The sequence below is a fragment of the Microtus ochrogaster genome, chromosome 19 (genome assembly GCF_000317375.1).
Source record: "Microtus ochrogaster isolate Prairie Vole_2 chromosome 19, MicOch1.0, whole genome shotgun sequence".
Lineage (NCBI taxonomy): Eukaryota > Metazoa > Chordata > Mammalia > Rodentia > Cricetidae > Microtus > Microtus ochrogaster.
Window position 1 is genome coordinate 29509892 of NC_022021.1, and position 14699 is coordinate 29524590.

General features: G+C 34.7%; 1 protein-coding gene across 1 annotated transcript in view; it reads left to right on the forward strand.

The window, feature by feature from the left end:
* Positions 1-14693, forward strand: part of Lmbrd2 (LMBR1 domain containing 2) — a 41183-nt gene extending 26490 nt beyond the window's left edge. The window contains exons 11-18 of the mRNA XM_005356613.2: positions 276-409; positions 2081-2186; positions 2656-2753; positions 5891-5994; positions 7643-7689; positions 9398-9503; positions 11996-12122; positions 14309-14693. Coding sequence (XP_005356670.1) covers positions 276-409; positions 2081-2186; positions 2656-2753; positions 5891-5994; positions 7643-7689; positions 9398-9503; positions 11996-12122; positions 14309-14369 — 783 coding nt within the window. The 3' untranslated portion in view covers positions 14370-14693. The remainder of the gene's footprint in view (positions 1-275; positions 410-2080; positions 2187-2655; positions 2754-5890; positions 5995-7642; positions 7690-9397; positions 9504-11995; positions 12123-14308) is intronic.
* Positions 14694-14699: the final 6 nt, after the last annotated feature.

Here is a 14699-nt window from a genome sequence, read left to right on the forward strand (position 1 = left end):
AACTACATAGCTTACTGTATTCCTGTAGAGCTGTCAAGAGAATAGGTAAAACAGTTTCCTTCAGGGATCAGAGTCAAATTTTGGATTTAGGAGGTTGAACTGGTTGAAATGTAGATTTATTTTCAAAATTTCATCTTTGCTATTAAAAAAGACACTATTGTTGTATTTATATTTATATTTTAGGACATCAATAAATATAGCTGGGGCAAATGATAATTTTTGTGGCAGTAAGTAAAATAATAAAGTCTTAAATCAGTCTTAACTATTTTTTCTAGATTGCTTGCTTCCTTTCCATCTTCTTCCTAAGTATCTGTGTTTACTCTACGGTGTTCAGGATTCGAGTATTTAATTACTACTACTTGGCTTCACATCATCAGACTGATGCTTACAGCCTTCTTTTCAGCGGCATGTAAGTAGAATTGAGCTTAGAATAAAGAAATGTTTTCATTTTAAGTGCTACTGATAGATCTTTTATTTCTTGTTCATGAATGTTGCATGAACATACATTTCTGTGAACTAATTGGTTTTTTTTTCTTTTTTTTGACTATAAAATGGGTATTTGTGATCACTAACTAAATCCTGTTTGAAGTTTATGGCTAAATTATGAGCGCTATGTTAGGAAAAAAGACATAGCCTGAATTTATCAATTTGAAACTTAGTATATGAACAATTGAAAGTTTAGAGGCTATGTTAGATGTAAACAATGTTCTGAAAGTCAGTTTCCTAAAACTGAATTGAATTTCTAAGGACACTAAGAGAAACATTTCTTTCCTAGAGAAATTTAGAGGTCTGGCTTTAGCTATAGGCAATCTATCTAGCCTATTATTAGTCAGATATATAGGATATTTTTAAGACTCAAAGTAATGTCATTGTCAAAATTTTCTTTTTTTAAAAGATGTATTTATTCTATGTACAGCATTCTGCCTGCATGTGTGACTGCAGGCCAGAAGAGGGCAGCACATCTCATTACAGATGGTTGTGAGCCATCATGTGGTTGTCAGGAATTGAACTCAGGACTTATAGATGAGCAAGCAATACTCTTCACCACTGAGCCATCTCTCCAGCCCCCCTAATGTCAAAATTTTGTCTTACAAAAAAAAAAAAAAAATGAAAGCCACTGGGTTAGTTTCTTGTGGCTGTTAAAAAAATACATGATACAAACAACTTAGGGGAAGAAATATTTATTATGTCTAATTGTTTCGGAGACTTTAGTCTACTGTCACTTGTTATTGATTGTTTTGGACCTGAAGTGAGGCTACAAATGGCAAAGAGAGTGTATTGGAGCAGTGCTATCCAGCTCATGGGACTTAGGGAGCAAAGACAGACTAATAGGACCCCAAACATGATGTCTTTCCATTCATAACACCAGGAAACCTGCTTCTTCTAGGTAGGCCCTACCTCCTCATGTTATACCACCCCATAAAATAGAGCCACACAGTGAAGATAAACCCTTCAACAGATGAGCCTATGGCATTCATTTCATATTTAAGCTATGGCATGAAATTTTAGAAAATTACAGATACGCTGTGTCACCTTCCTCAAGCTTTTCATCATGATGACATTGTAGTTGCTGTACAGTACCAAACTAGGAAATTTACATTGCATATTACTGTTAGCAGCACGGTAGACTTTAATTAGTTCTTACATTTCATCCTTCATTTGTGTGTAGAGTCCTACAGTGATCACCACCTACACAGATCTTGCTCTCACTACAGAAGAACTCTTGTCACTATTACCTCCTTATATTTGAACCTTTCCATTCTCCCAGCCCCAAGTTCTAGCAATGTAAGATACTCATTTTATACTTGATCTTAGCCAGAATGCTGAAAGGAGGCACTCTGAGGCTGCAGTTAAGTATACAGGCATTTGTGTTCTTAAAGGAAATGTGATTAATAGGATTTCAGAATGTGTCCCCAGTAAGGACAGTTTACATAGATAATTAAACTATATATAATATGCAAAAAGATAAAAATTATAATTAGAATGATCTGAAATGTTTTTAATACATTTCACTATAATGTAAAATGTGTTTTGTTTTATTTAAAATATATATTTTGGTGCTTTTAAATATTTATTGTAGGTTATTTTGCCGTTTGACTCCCCCTTTATGTCTTAACTTCTTGGGATTGACACACATGGATTCATCCATCTCTCATCAGAATACCCAGCCAACTGCATATACATCTGTAAGTATGACTCTTTAGGTTCATTATCTGTATCAGGTGTTGTTATGAATCATCTTCTATTGTCAGTAGACAGGCTCAGTAGCATTATGAAACTCCTTTTATCACTAAAGCCTTTGCCTAAAGGTTATGATTGTGATTACTAATGATGGGGTTAAAGTGACTTTCCTTTTAGAATTATAAAAAATTTTTCCTTCATACAGATTACTTAGATGTGCTGCATTAAAACCTGCCTCATAGTAGCATTAGCATTTATATGAATGTTCTAATGCCCATGGTTTTGTAGTAATTGTAAAATACTAGACTTCTTTAAAAGAAAACCTTAACAGGAAAAAGTTTAAAAAAAGCATACTTTGTTTCTAAATTTTGAGGTCTAGTTTGTTGATATATTTTCCTGTGGGTAAATTTTCTAATGATGAAAAGGGAAGAAAATATGGAACTATGCTGACTTAACTCTTCTCTTGCTCTTCAGATCATGGGTTCCATGAAAGTTTTATCCTTTATTGCAGATGGATTCTATATATATTATCCTATGTTGGTGGTAATTCTCTGCATTGCTACGTATTTTAGGTAGGAAACTTAACATTTCTTTTTCTCATGCTCTTAGTTGTATATGGATATCCCTTCCCCTAAAACACCATTGAGTATTTACTGGCTTGGTTTTAGTTATTTGTGTTTGGGAAGGTTATGCGAACTAGGATAGTTTGAAGGCCTCTTTTGACTGTTTGAGTCATTCTGTTACAGTTATGTAGACTACAGAGTGATAAGATTAATTGCAGGGTGTTAATTCTAAAGTCCTGGACTGTGATACTAACAACCACCATGGTATATAATACCCTTTCACATCTAGCTTCTTTATAGTAACACAGTTTAGTCTTTGGGCTTTTTCCATATAATTGTTCCTGGGTTTCTAAATCCTGCAGATGATAGCCAACACAAAGGGTCAGGTGAGGAGTACTTATAATCAGGTCATATGTATAAAGTTGAATGAGAAATACTTCTCTATGCCTAGAAGGTGCATGAGCTACTCTTCTTGTGGGCTCAGAGAAAATTATAGAATCTTGGTAAAGGTAAGATTCAAGAAGGTTAAAGCTATTACAGTAATTAATTCATATAAGCCACAGTTACCCATACAAGACTCATACAAGATCAAGCCAGCAATAGTTCCTACAGAGATGGGAATTGATCTCCAGGCCCCGCCCTTCCTGAGGATCCTTTGGCAGTTGATAAGTGCTCTGGCAGGGAGACATTCTTTGAGGCTGAGGTAGGTTTCCCATGCTCCAGTGGCTAGCCCTACATCCATGCATATATGGGAAGCACTCATTGGGCTTAGTGGATTATTGTTTTAGAAATAGATATAAAGTTAGGTAGGAGGTATTAGGAAGAATGGAGACAGTTAAGAGGGCTAAAGTCGGGATAATAATCATATTCATTGTGTACATATACAAAAGTCTCAATAAAAAAGAGTTAATGGAAAGGTATGCTTGCCTTAGCACCTTTTCTCTCTACTTTCTCATATGTTATTCCTCACCTTTATACTTCTGCCCCTGCGTACTGCTTCAGTGTCCCAAGATATGTCCAAATTTATAAAAACACTTCATTAGTATAGATATAGATTAATTTTCTTTTCTAATGAAAGTGTTATTAACTTACTTAAATCCTATGTTGCTAGTGCATAAATATTATAAATAACATATTAACATACTAATAGTAGGTTAATAAGCAATCATGTTTAAATTCTCTACCAAGTTAAAAAATTTTACTTTTAGATAAACAAAATAACTAAAAGATTATAATTGAAAATATGACTTAGCTGAGCATCGTGGCATATGTCTACAATTCTAAGGTTTTGTAGGCTAAGACAGGAGAGTCTCAAGTTCAAAATCAGCATGGACTATAGCAAGATCCTGTTTTGCCTTTAGGGTAGAAAAAAATAGCAGATTTTATATGTTTAATGCTATTTTGATTATATGTTTACTTATTTAAAAGTTTTATAAAAGTATTAATGGAACATCATGAGTTTAGTACTTCTTTTCCTGTTAATTGTCATATTGGGAATGTTAGCATTTTGAGATGAAATGGCTTTGTGACTCAAAATAATATAAATAAGGATAATGCTTTGTCAAATACAGAATCCTAATATAAGAAATCAGAAAGAAGATTGTTGAAAAATAATCATTATGTGGCTGGAAATGTAGCTCAGTGATGTGTTGCCTAGAATGCCCAGCACCCTAGGTTTATTCCCCAGTAGCGTTCACACACACACACACACACACAAAGGTTTCTCTCTAAATTAGGAATGGTAGTGTGAGTTGTAAGCGAGCAGCAGGAAGATCCTGCCTTTTGAGAGCAGCCTGAACTGCGTGGTGAACTTAACATGATAATGTCAGTTTGTCTCAAAGAAAACAGGACCTTTACTCAAAGCCATGCATGCATTCTTCTTACAAGTGTTCTGAGTTAGCCAGATACTTACACATTTCTTAGTATAAATCAGCGATTTTCACTTTATCAGCTGTTTTGCTTTCTTCACACACGCATTTCTCCAGTCCCTCAGATGTGTTTTTATACATATAAAAATAAATATTTGCCGTACGGTGGTGGCACATGCCTTTAATCCCAGCACTCGGGAGGCAGAGGCAGGCGGATCTTTGTGAGTTCGAGACCAGCCTGGTCTACAGAGCTAGTTCCAGGACAGGCTCCAAAGCCACAGAGAAACCCTGTCTCGAAAAACCAAAAAATAAATAAATAAATAAATAAACAAACATATATTTATTTCTTAGGGTTATGTAAGGATTAAATATGAGTGAATTGTCTAATCCACAGTAGGATTTTAGCAGTATTAATTTTGCCTGTCCATCTCTTGCTTCCTCCCTTGTGTACCATGCTTTTAAAGTGTTCTTATCCTGTATGATAAAATGACAAATAACATTTCAAGTAATCAGCCTCTAGATAAGATAGAATGATCATTTAAATATATAATAGAAACTTTAATTCTTGAGGGAAAACAAAGCATAACATTAAAGTTTGCATAACTGAGGTTTCTCTAAGCCAAGCAGAGTGTCTTAAGCCTGTAATCACAGCACTTGAGAGACTGAGCTTGAGGCCTGCCTATTCCAAATAGTGAGTTCTAGGACATCCAGAACTTCAGAGTGGCACCATGTGTCAGAAACCAAAAGATTTTCTAAACAAGAAATCTTTGTATGTAGAGATACTGATTTTTATCTGTACTTTTTGGTATTATAACTTCTCTTTGAATATTTTAAAAAGAACAAGTTGATTTTATTATATTCATTGCTTAGCATCCTGGTATAATTCTTTTCTAAAGATGTGCTGATAATTTGGTTAGTTTACTTCTGTATAAATATAAAAAGTCTACTGAGTAAAATATATAACATAAAATTTGTATTGTTCTATTTTTAGATAAAGTTTTATTATAGTCTCAGCTGGCTTTAAATTCATGACAGTCATTCTGACTCAGTCCACCAAATATTGCTATTATAGACATGAAACTTCACACAAGGGTGGACATAAGCATTTTTTTAAAAAAGAGAAAGAAGGACCGTGTAAAGAATAACTAACTGCATTATTATGCAGTTTTCCCTGATAACTAATAATCATGGTTTCTATGTGGGTGACAATGATAAAGAACAATTTATCAAAATATTTATGAGGTGAAATAATATTGTTTTGAAATCTGCTTCCATTAGTTTGGGAACCCGTTGTTTGAATCTGCTTGGTTTCCAGCAGTTCATGGGAGATAATGATATGACATCAGATCTAGTTGATGAAGGAAAAGAATTAATCAGACGAGGTAAGATTTGTCATTTTAAAAAAAATAAAGGGGCAGATTTTAAGTGCTAAGATTCAAATGCAAAATTAATGTTTGTAAAATTTGAGTGTAATTTTTATCTACTTTAAGAAACACAGCATACTTTTTCCCTAATACTTGGTGGCCTCATCCAGCCTTAATATGAGGGGATGTACCTAGTCTTATAATAACTTAATATGCCATGTTTGGTTGATATCCCTTGGAGGTCTGCCCTTGTCTGAAGAGAAAGGAAGAGGAGTAGATCTGTGGGAGTGGGAGGTTGGGGGAGGGGTGGCGTGGAGAGGAGAGAGGGGAAACTGCAGTTAGGATGTAATATATAAGAGAAGAATAAAAAAATACATACATAAACCTTTTTTAATTAAAAAAGAAATATAGTGGCTTAACCTAAAATATATATACATGTTTTTTCCCAGAAAGATATTTGAAAATATAATGTAAGATTTATGTGAAGGAATTCTGCAGTGTAAATTATTAGTTTATCTGCAACTAGATAATAACCACTTATGATCTTGGAGTTACAAAATATCTGGTTTAGTTTAGTTCGCAGGGAGGAAAGACAGTTTAATTCCCAGTTTTAGTGATTTCAATCTGTGGTCACTTGCCCTTCAACCAGTGTAATATATCATGGAAGAGAGTGAGCCAGTTTATGACAGAGAAGCAATGAGAGACATAGGAAGGAGCTGTGGTCCCAGTAGTCTCTTCAGTCTCTGCCAGTGACTTAACTTCCTTCCATTAGATCCTCTCTTTGAGGGCTCTGTCATCTACCAACAGAAGCACAGCCTGGTGATCAAGACTTTAGGGAATATCCAAGATCCAAACCATAGTAGAGTTGTTGTGTCTTTGTCCTGAAACATATTTGCCAAGTTCTATATAACTATGAGGCTCATTAATTTAGTTATTAGTTTGCTGCTATGTGGGAAATTATTCAAACTGTTTTTTTTCCCTCTTAGAATATAATGATCATTGGTATGCGAATGTGAGTACTATTAAAATACCTAGAGCTTTTCTAAAACCCACTCACAAAGTGGAATGTATTAAGTTTTCTTTTATTCAAGTGATGGTAGGATAGGTGGAAAACCTTAATTTGGGGACATTGTTTAATAGTCTCCAGAATCTCGCTTTCACATGCATTCCTAGGAAGGTAGTGTCTATTTGATGTGATATTTGTATTTGGCATAGCACTCCTTTCCTAGTACTGAAGACTGGTAAGTTGGGAGACACTAAGAGAACAACTGATAGAATCTCCACTCTGTAGACTATCCTAAGGGACATAGAGCCCCAACACTGTATGTATAACCTGAAGACCTTATATGAGAACAGAGTTATACAGAAAGTATAAAGTTAGCGTAGAAGAAAAGTTCAATATGAGAATAGAAGCTACAGAAAAACAAATTTCAGATCATCCTGAGGAGGGAGAGCTAACGGTAGACAGGCTACAAAGCCATCTCTAGCAAAACCAGGAAACATCAGCTCTGTCATGAGGGAACTCTCAGGCCCTCTTTAACAGTAAGTAACCTGTTGCTTTTACTTTGTAGTAAGTTGTGGGTATCATAGTCTGTTCTCCTTGCTTCGGTTACTCTGTATCTAAGTAAACAGTATTCAAATTTGAGGCCATTTTTCTTATCTTTAGAGAAAAGAAAAAGACAAAGGCAAGAGGAAGGTGAAAATCGAAGAAGAGTAAGTACAATGTTTTATTAAATTGCTGTTAACTGAAATGTCTAGGAAAACCATAAGAATCTTTCTTGGAGTAAATGATTAAAGATGAGAAACAATAAGCAAATGGCAAAAGATTTTTTTTTCCCTTTACTGTGTATGAGTGTTTTGCCTGAGTGCATGTCTTTGTACCATGTGCATACCTGGTGCCCAGAGTGCATAAAAGGGCATTTCTCACCTAGAACTGGAATTACAGATGGCTAAGAATTGAGTCCTAGTCACTTGGAAGAGCAATGAGTACTCTTAACTAGTAAGCCATATCACCATCCCTGGATGTATTTTTAAAGAAGGAAAATTTTAATACTTTTATATACACATATTATCCTGTCAGATTTGTTCTTTTAAAAAGTCATTAGTAGTAACTTAATTTGAGTCTAACATCCATCACTTTGTTGCATACAATCACTGTTTATTCAATTAATGAATTCATGAAGCCTTGATAATAAAGAAGAATGGGTTGCTTTACAATTGATATGCTTTTTAAAATGTGGCGTTTATATTTTCCTCTTTAATTCCTTGTAAGTCCTCCATTTGCTGAAGCAAATCTTTTTGAGAGGGTGTGAAAAAGAAGAAAATCTATTCACAATTTCTACAGTATTTTGACACTAATGTATTACCCTGGAAAGTAGCTAAGAGAAGATGTCATAATTGTCTTTGTATATTCTAGTATATGCCATGTCAAAAGCGATTGTATATTGGGCATAGTGGTACATGCCTTTATCCCAGCACAGAGGCAGACAGAGGCAGCTCTCTGAGTGCTTAGGCAGCCTGGGCTACATAGCACTAGGGCATAATGAGAACCTGTCTCAAAATAAATAAATACTTTTAAAAAGATAGATTTGTTATTTATTTCATAATTAGAACCAAATAGTAGACACTATTGGAAATAGAGTTCACCTTCTATTAGGACAGTGGTTCTCAACCTCTGGGTCACAGCCCCTGGAGATTAACAACTCTTTCATGGGTGTCACCTATCAGATATTTACATTACAATTCATAACAGTAGCAAACACAATTATAAAGTAGCAATGGAAATCATTTTATGGTTAGGGTCAACACAACATGAGTAACTGTATAAAGGGTCCCAGCATTAGGAAGGCTGAGAACCCCTATGTTGGGATTTCTAACTTTCAGTTTACCAATTTGTAATAGACTGACTACTTTATACATAAAATATAATGTATCCAAAGGGCCAAAAATGTCTACCATGAATGTATCCCTGCTTGTACAAAACAGTGGATAGGTGGCTTTCAAATGACCATTCCGATTAAATAAGTATAATGTATAGAATTTCATTTAATGAGATCATGCTATCTTTCATGATAACTCCTGTCTATATGAGTCAGTTTTATTATACTTGTATACAGCCTTAATTTGTTATCAAAAATGACTTACCAGATCTCTAGTATTTGTAGCTTGCTCAAGTAAAAGTATATTACAGCATAACTTTTACATGATCAAGGTAAGCTTGCTATTGTTGTAATATTTTTGATATTTTAGATTAATGTGCTAATATAATCATAAATGTTTTGTTTAAATTAAAAGTTATAAAAATTGATTCTAAAGATACCATTAAAATTATGTTGCTTTCTGATGAAAAATTGTAATACTCTGCATATATAATGTTGGCAGTGTAACTTTTTGTTATCTATTTGATGGGTTTCTTCTCTAGGAATGGAAAGAACGTTATGGACACAATAGAGAAGATTCCACTAGGAACAGAAATGTTCATCCTGACCCCAAAGAATCGAATTTTTCAGATACTGCTACCAATTGGTGTAAGTAGCTTATTTTATAGTGTGCTTAGGGATTATTTTCCTAATGTTTGTGTTATATAGAAACTGAAACTGTACCCATCTCTGCATTCACAAATATGTCTACAGTGACTTCTCTTTATCATAGTCCTTAGTGTGTTTAAGAAAGGGGAAATGGACATCAAATAAGTAGTTGTAAGTATATGAATCTAAATAACCAAATTATTTCCAAGGCATGTTCTAGGGAAGTACTTATTTCTACTATTTATCTTATTGTTTTTCTTTGCCTTTCTTCTGATTGATGTAAGTTATTCATTTATTTTTTTTTAGGTATTGGCTGACTCATATTCAAATGCTTTCCCATATATACAGTGAGAGGAGAAAAGTTTTTTGTTTTTTTTTTTGGGGGGGGGGTTGTTTCTAGAATGTTCTTAATTTAGGGAAGGACTAAAGTTAGGTTTAAGTTCTCTACCATTGTGTGTGTCAAGAAACCTCTGTGTCACTAACACAAGGAAGAAACAAGTCCTCTGCCCTTGGGAGGATGCCAGGAACTCTGTTTTTGCACAGGACTTCACACTATGTAGGAGACAAAGTTTTGTCTTTGGTGAAGATGAAATATTGCTGAAGGAGCAACACTGTCAAGAATTGAGATGTGTTTGAGAATGAGCTGAAGCAGGAAATCTGAGCATCCTTTCCCACCCAGCTGTTCAGTTGATTTCACAGCAAGAATATGCTGTTAGAGGAAGACTAGAAGCACAGATACCCTTCTAATGGTCTGAGAGTGGACAACAAGTACCGAGAACATCCATTTGTACTTGAGTGCCATCTAAATTCAAAGAAAATCTGAAATGTATAGACTTAAGAGAACTAAGGAAGAGTCTAAATTCACAGTAAATACACATTAGATAATTCCATCCCTCAACACCAATGACCCAATTAAAAGAGATGTGCCCCATTCTGAGCATAACTGTTACTTAACTTCTATATTCTTTTAAATGAAATGTCTGGCCTTTAACAAAAAGTTCTGAGTTATATAAGAAAGTAAAATATGAACCATCTTCAAAATATGAAAAAGCAAACATACTAGGCCTAAAAAAAGTAACTAAAGTTTTAGAATTATCAGCCAGTTCATTGATGAAAATAACAAATTAGTATGTTAAAAGATATAGTGAGTAGTTTGGTTAATGTGCATAAAGAGATGAAGGGATTTTTACCAGACAGCTGGAAACTATATAAAAGAGCTAATAGGAACTACTAGAGACATTTTGATTGCAGACTCCAATGATGTTGCAGACGTATCATGAGAGTTGTTACCAAAGACTATATACCTGATGCTAAAGGAAATACCTGGGGGGAGTAAAAAAGGATTCGTCTTAGGGATGGATTTTTATACTAATTATTTCTGTAATAAAAAGTTGAGCTCAGTATTTAGAAATGAATGATAGTTACCAGGAAGAAGGGGGTTTTCATTAGCAAAAGAGTAAGACAGTAGTGTAAGAGAATGTTTGGGATGATATATTTTTCTCATGACTAGAATTTAAGCATGAGAAGGCTCATAAGAGGCTTTCCAGACAGTTTAGAAACAGATACTGTTAGCTCCAAAGTGTGGATTTCATATTGTAGGTAAGATTTTCAACTTGGAAAGAAGGATGACCATTTTTTAATTTTTATTTTTTATTATTTTAATTATTCATGTAATATATTTTGATCACATTCTTACCACTTTCTATTTCCTCCAAGATCTTTAAGAATTGAAGTGATTATGTCTCAAATTTCAAGCCAAAATAAATGAAGTTTCAATCTGAAACCAAATAAAGTATGATTTAATGATGAACAACTTCATGGTGGTAATGTTGGTTGAGGCCGCTTGTTGGTTCCTGGCCACCCAGCCCTGAAATAATCACACAGAAACTGTATTTATTAAATCACTGCTTGGCCCATTAGCTCTACTTTAAGAGCTATTGGCTAACTCTTTCATATTAATTTAACCCATTTTTTATTAATCTGTGTATCGCCACGAGACTGTGGGTTACTGGGTAAAGTTCTCAGAGTCTGTCTCTGGCGGAGACTCCATGGCTTCTCTCTGACTCTGCCTCCTTTCTCCCAGCATTCAGCTTGGTTTTTTCCACCTAGCTCTGTTCCCCTATAGCTCTACTATAGACCCAAAGCAGTTCCTTTATTGACCAATAATAATCACAGCATACAGAGGGAAATCCCTTATAAGTGGTGATACCATAATTAAATGTGAATTCTAATTTTTAGATTCTAAATCTTCACACTACCTACTAGGAACTTATAAAATACAAATGAAATGCCACTACACTAGCTAGATTGCTTAAGAAACTGTCTTCACTATTTTGTATTATACTGTTATATTTGAATCTGATTTTCTAAGAACCAAGCAACTTAAGTTTCTTGTCTTTATAACCAGCTTTTAGATGCAGCCTTGATTTTTTTCTATGATCCATAAGTAAAAGATAATAGAGAAGTAGCCATTGTTTTCTTCTTTTGAACAGCATCCAAGTACACCAGGGCTAATAACAGGACTGAAAGAGACCGAATAGAACTTCTCCAGGATGCAGAACCTTTGGATTTTAATGCAGAGACATTCACTGATGATTCTCTGGAACCTGAGTCAGGAAGGTAAGTTCTGGTTGTGTCACTTGACTCTAGTGTGCCTCTGAAATTTTAATGATGCATTGAGATTGAAAGGGCTGGAGAGACCGCTCAGCGGTTAAGAGCACTGCCTGCTCTTCAAAAGGTCCTGAGTTCAATTCCCAGCAACAGCATGGTGGCTCACAACCATCTATAATGAGATCTGACGCTCCCTTGAGGAAGAGACCTGGTCAGTTGTTCTCAACTTAAACTATGAAATTCAAAATGGACAAGTTTAACAGAACCGCCATACACGGGCTGCCCATGCATGCTTAAGCATTGCCAGGCATAAATTTCAGTTTCATTGAAATTGAAAATAAAGATGATTAAGCATGAGGAAAATATTGGGCTTGGTGGGAGTATTCTTGCCTGGTATGCACAAGGCCCCAATTAGATGTATAGCAAGAGAAAAAGAAATTCCCTTTTCACTGTTAATTCAAAATTTGAAGTAGCATTTAATCCCCTTTTTTGTTTTGTTTTGTTTTGCTTTCTGAGAACAAGTCTCATCCAGCCCAGGTTGCCTTCTAGCTTACTGTGTGGCCAAAAATGATTTTGATCTGATCCCCTTGTTTTCACCTCCGCACTCAGTTTGTCTATTACTGGGGGAGTTAATCCCAAAGAGTTGTGTATGCTAGGCCAGCATCTACCAACTAAGCTATGTACTTAGTTAGCACTTGATACCTGTTTGGTATCAAGTTTATATTTTTAAATATCTAGTTTATATTTTTAAAAATTATGACATTCTGCCAAGTGTGATGACATCTCCTGTAATCTTAGCATTTGAACAACTAAGACTTGAGGAGCAAAATGAGTTTCAGGCCACATTAGAACACATAGTAAATTTCATGCCACAATCAGAAATACAGTGAGCTCTGCTGAAGAAAAACAAAGACCAAACTTACTGAAATAGATATCTTTATGTAATAGCAGTGACATTAGAAATAAGAAAGAATTGAGACAAAGAACAAAGAACCATGATTTTATTTATATCTCTATTTAACAGTCCCATTTATGGAACCATATCTGTATAGCTAATGTGTTTTGATGTCAGACCTAATATAAACATTTTAACAAAATTGTCTTTTACTGCAAAAATTCTTACTGGATTAATGTTCTCAAAGGCTCAATTTTCCTGGAGTCACAGTTTATAAGTAAGAAATCAGGTATTTTAACTCCAGGACTTTGACTACAATGCCTTTGTATTCAGTTGTTTTGCTATGAAAAATAGTAAGACAAAAAGCATAAAAATAGAACTGCTATATGACCCAACTCTGCCATTGCCTATATGCGCGGAAGGCTTAAATGGGCATACCAAACACACTTCACATCTGTATCCATTGTTAATTATTAGTAGTAGCTAAGACATGGAGCCAGCCTGAATGTCCACCAACATGAAAAGTTAAAGAAAGGTGATCCATATATACAACAAGATTTTATTCAGCCATAAGGAAAAGTGTAAACATGACTTTGCAAGAAAATATTTGTAACTAAAAATCACATTAAATGAAATAAGCCAGATATAAAAGGAAATAAAAGTAAGAAGGGGACTGTGAGAGAAAAGGAAATGATCTTAAGTGGTTTGGCCACATGTGAAAGCTGAAGGGAAGACTGCTTGTGGAGAGGAAGGGGACCAGGAAGCAGGGAACACCAGGGTCGGGAGTAACCGAGGAAGGGAGGGAGTATGAGTAAGACATGGTAGTGTGTGTCTGTGTGTGCACGGGCCATAGGAAACCCATCACTTTGTGTGATAACTTCAAAATAAAAACATAAAAATATCTCCATGCTAAAAGTGCTTAGTATATTAGTGCCTATAAATAGTGAAAGCCTTGGAATACTCTATATTTAACAATTAATGTGTTTGTTTATGCAGTCTCCTAAATGTGTCTTACTTCCCTCACTTTGTTTATGTCCTTCACTCTATGATATATATTCTATATATATAAAATCACTCTATGATACATATTCTATATATATAAAATCAGGCTTCAAAGCAGTTGCCGGCTGATTTACATTTACGTCCTTTTGGATTATAATTTTGGGAGATAGGATCTGCTTTTAGTGATTGAATGAATTTTACAGTTACTATAAATTTTATCATCACTTTTAGTGTTTTCTCACATTTCTTTTCTCTTATTTTTTGATATTTTATATTATTTTTGTATGTTTACTTTTAGGTATCAACCTGGTGGACGATATCTCTCCATGTCTTCCAGCATAATATTTGAAGATATCTAAAGTTTGAAGAAATTCATGGCTCAAGGTCATCGCATCGGCTCAGCCTTTATGAACATGATTGTGCCCTACAATTCCTCTATACTGTCTGTGAATAGTAAGGATAACAAAAATGGCACTGAAAACAGATCACATCTTAAGAATACTAGGTTATTTGTTGACTAGAGTGTCATCTTTTCTGATAGGATTTATTGCTTACCATCTGAAGTGTCTGCCTCAGAAGGGAGTTAAGTGGAAGGGTTTAATTCATGATAAACAGAACACAGCTGGTTTAATTCATGATAAACAGAACACAGCTGGTTTAATTCATGATAAACAGAACACAGCTGGTTT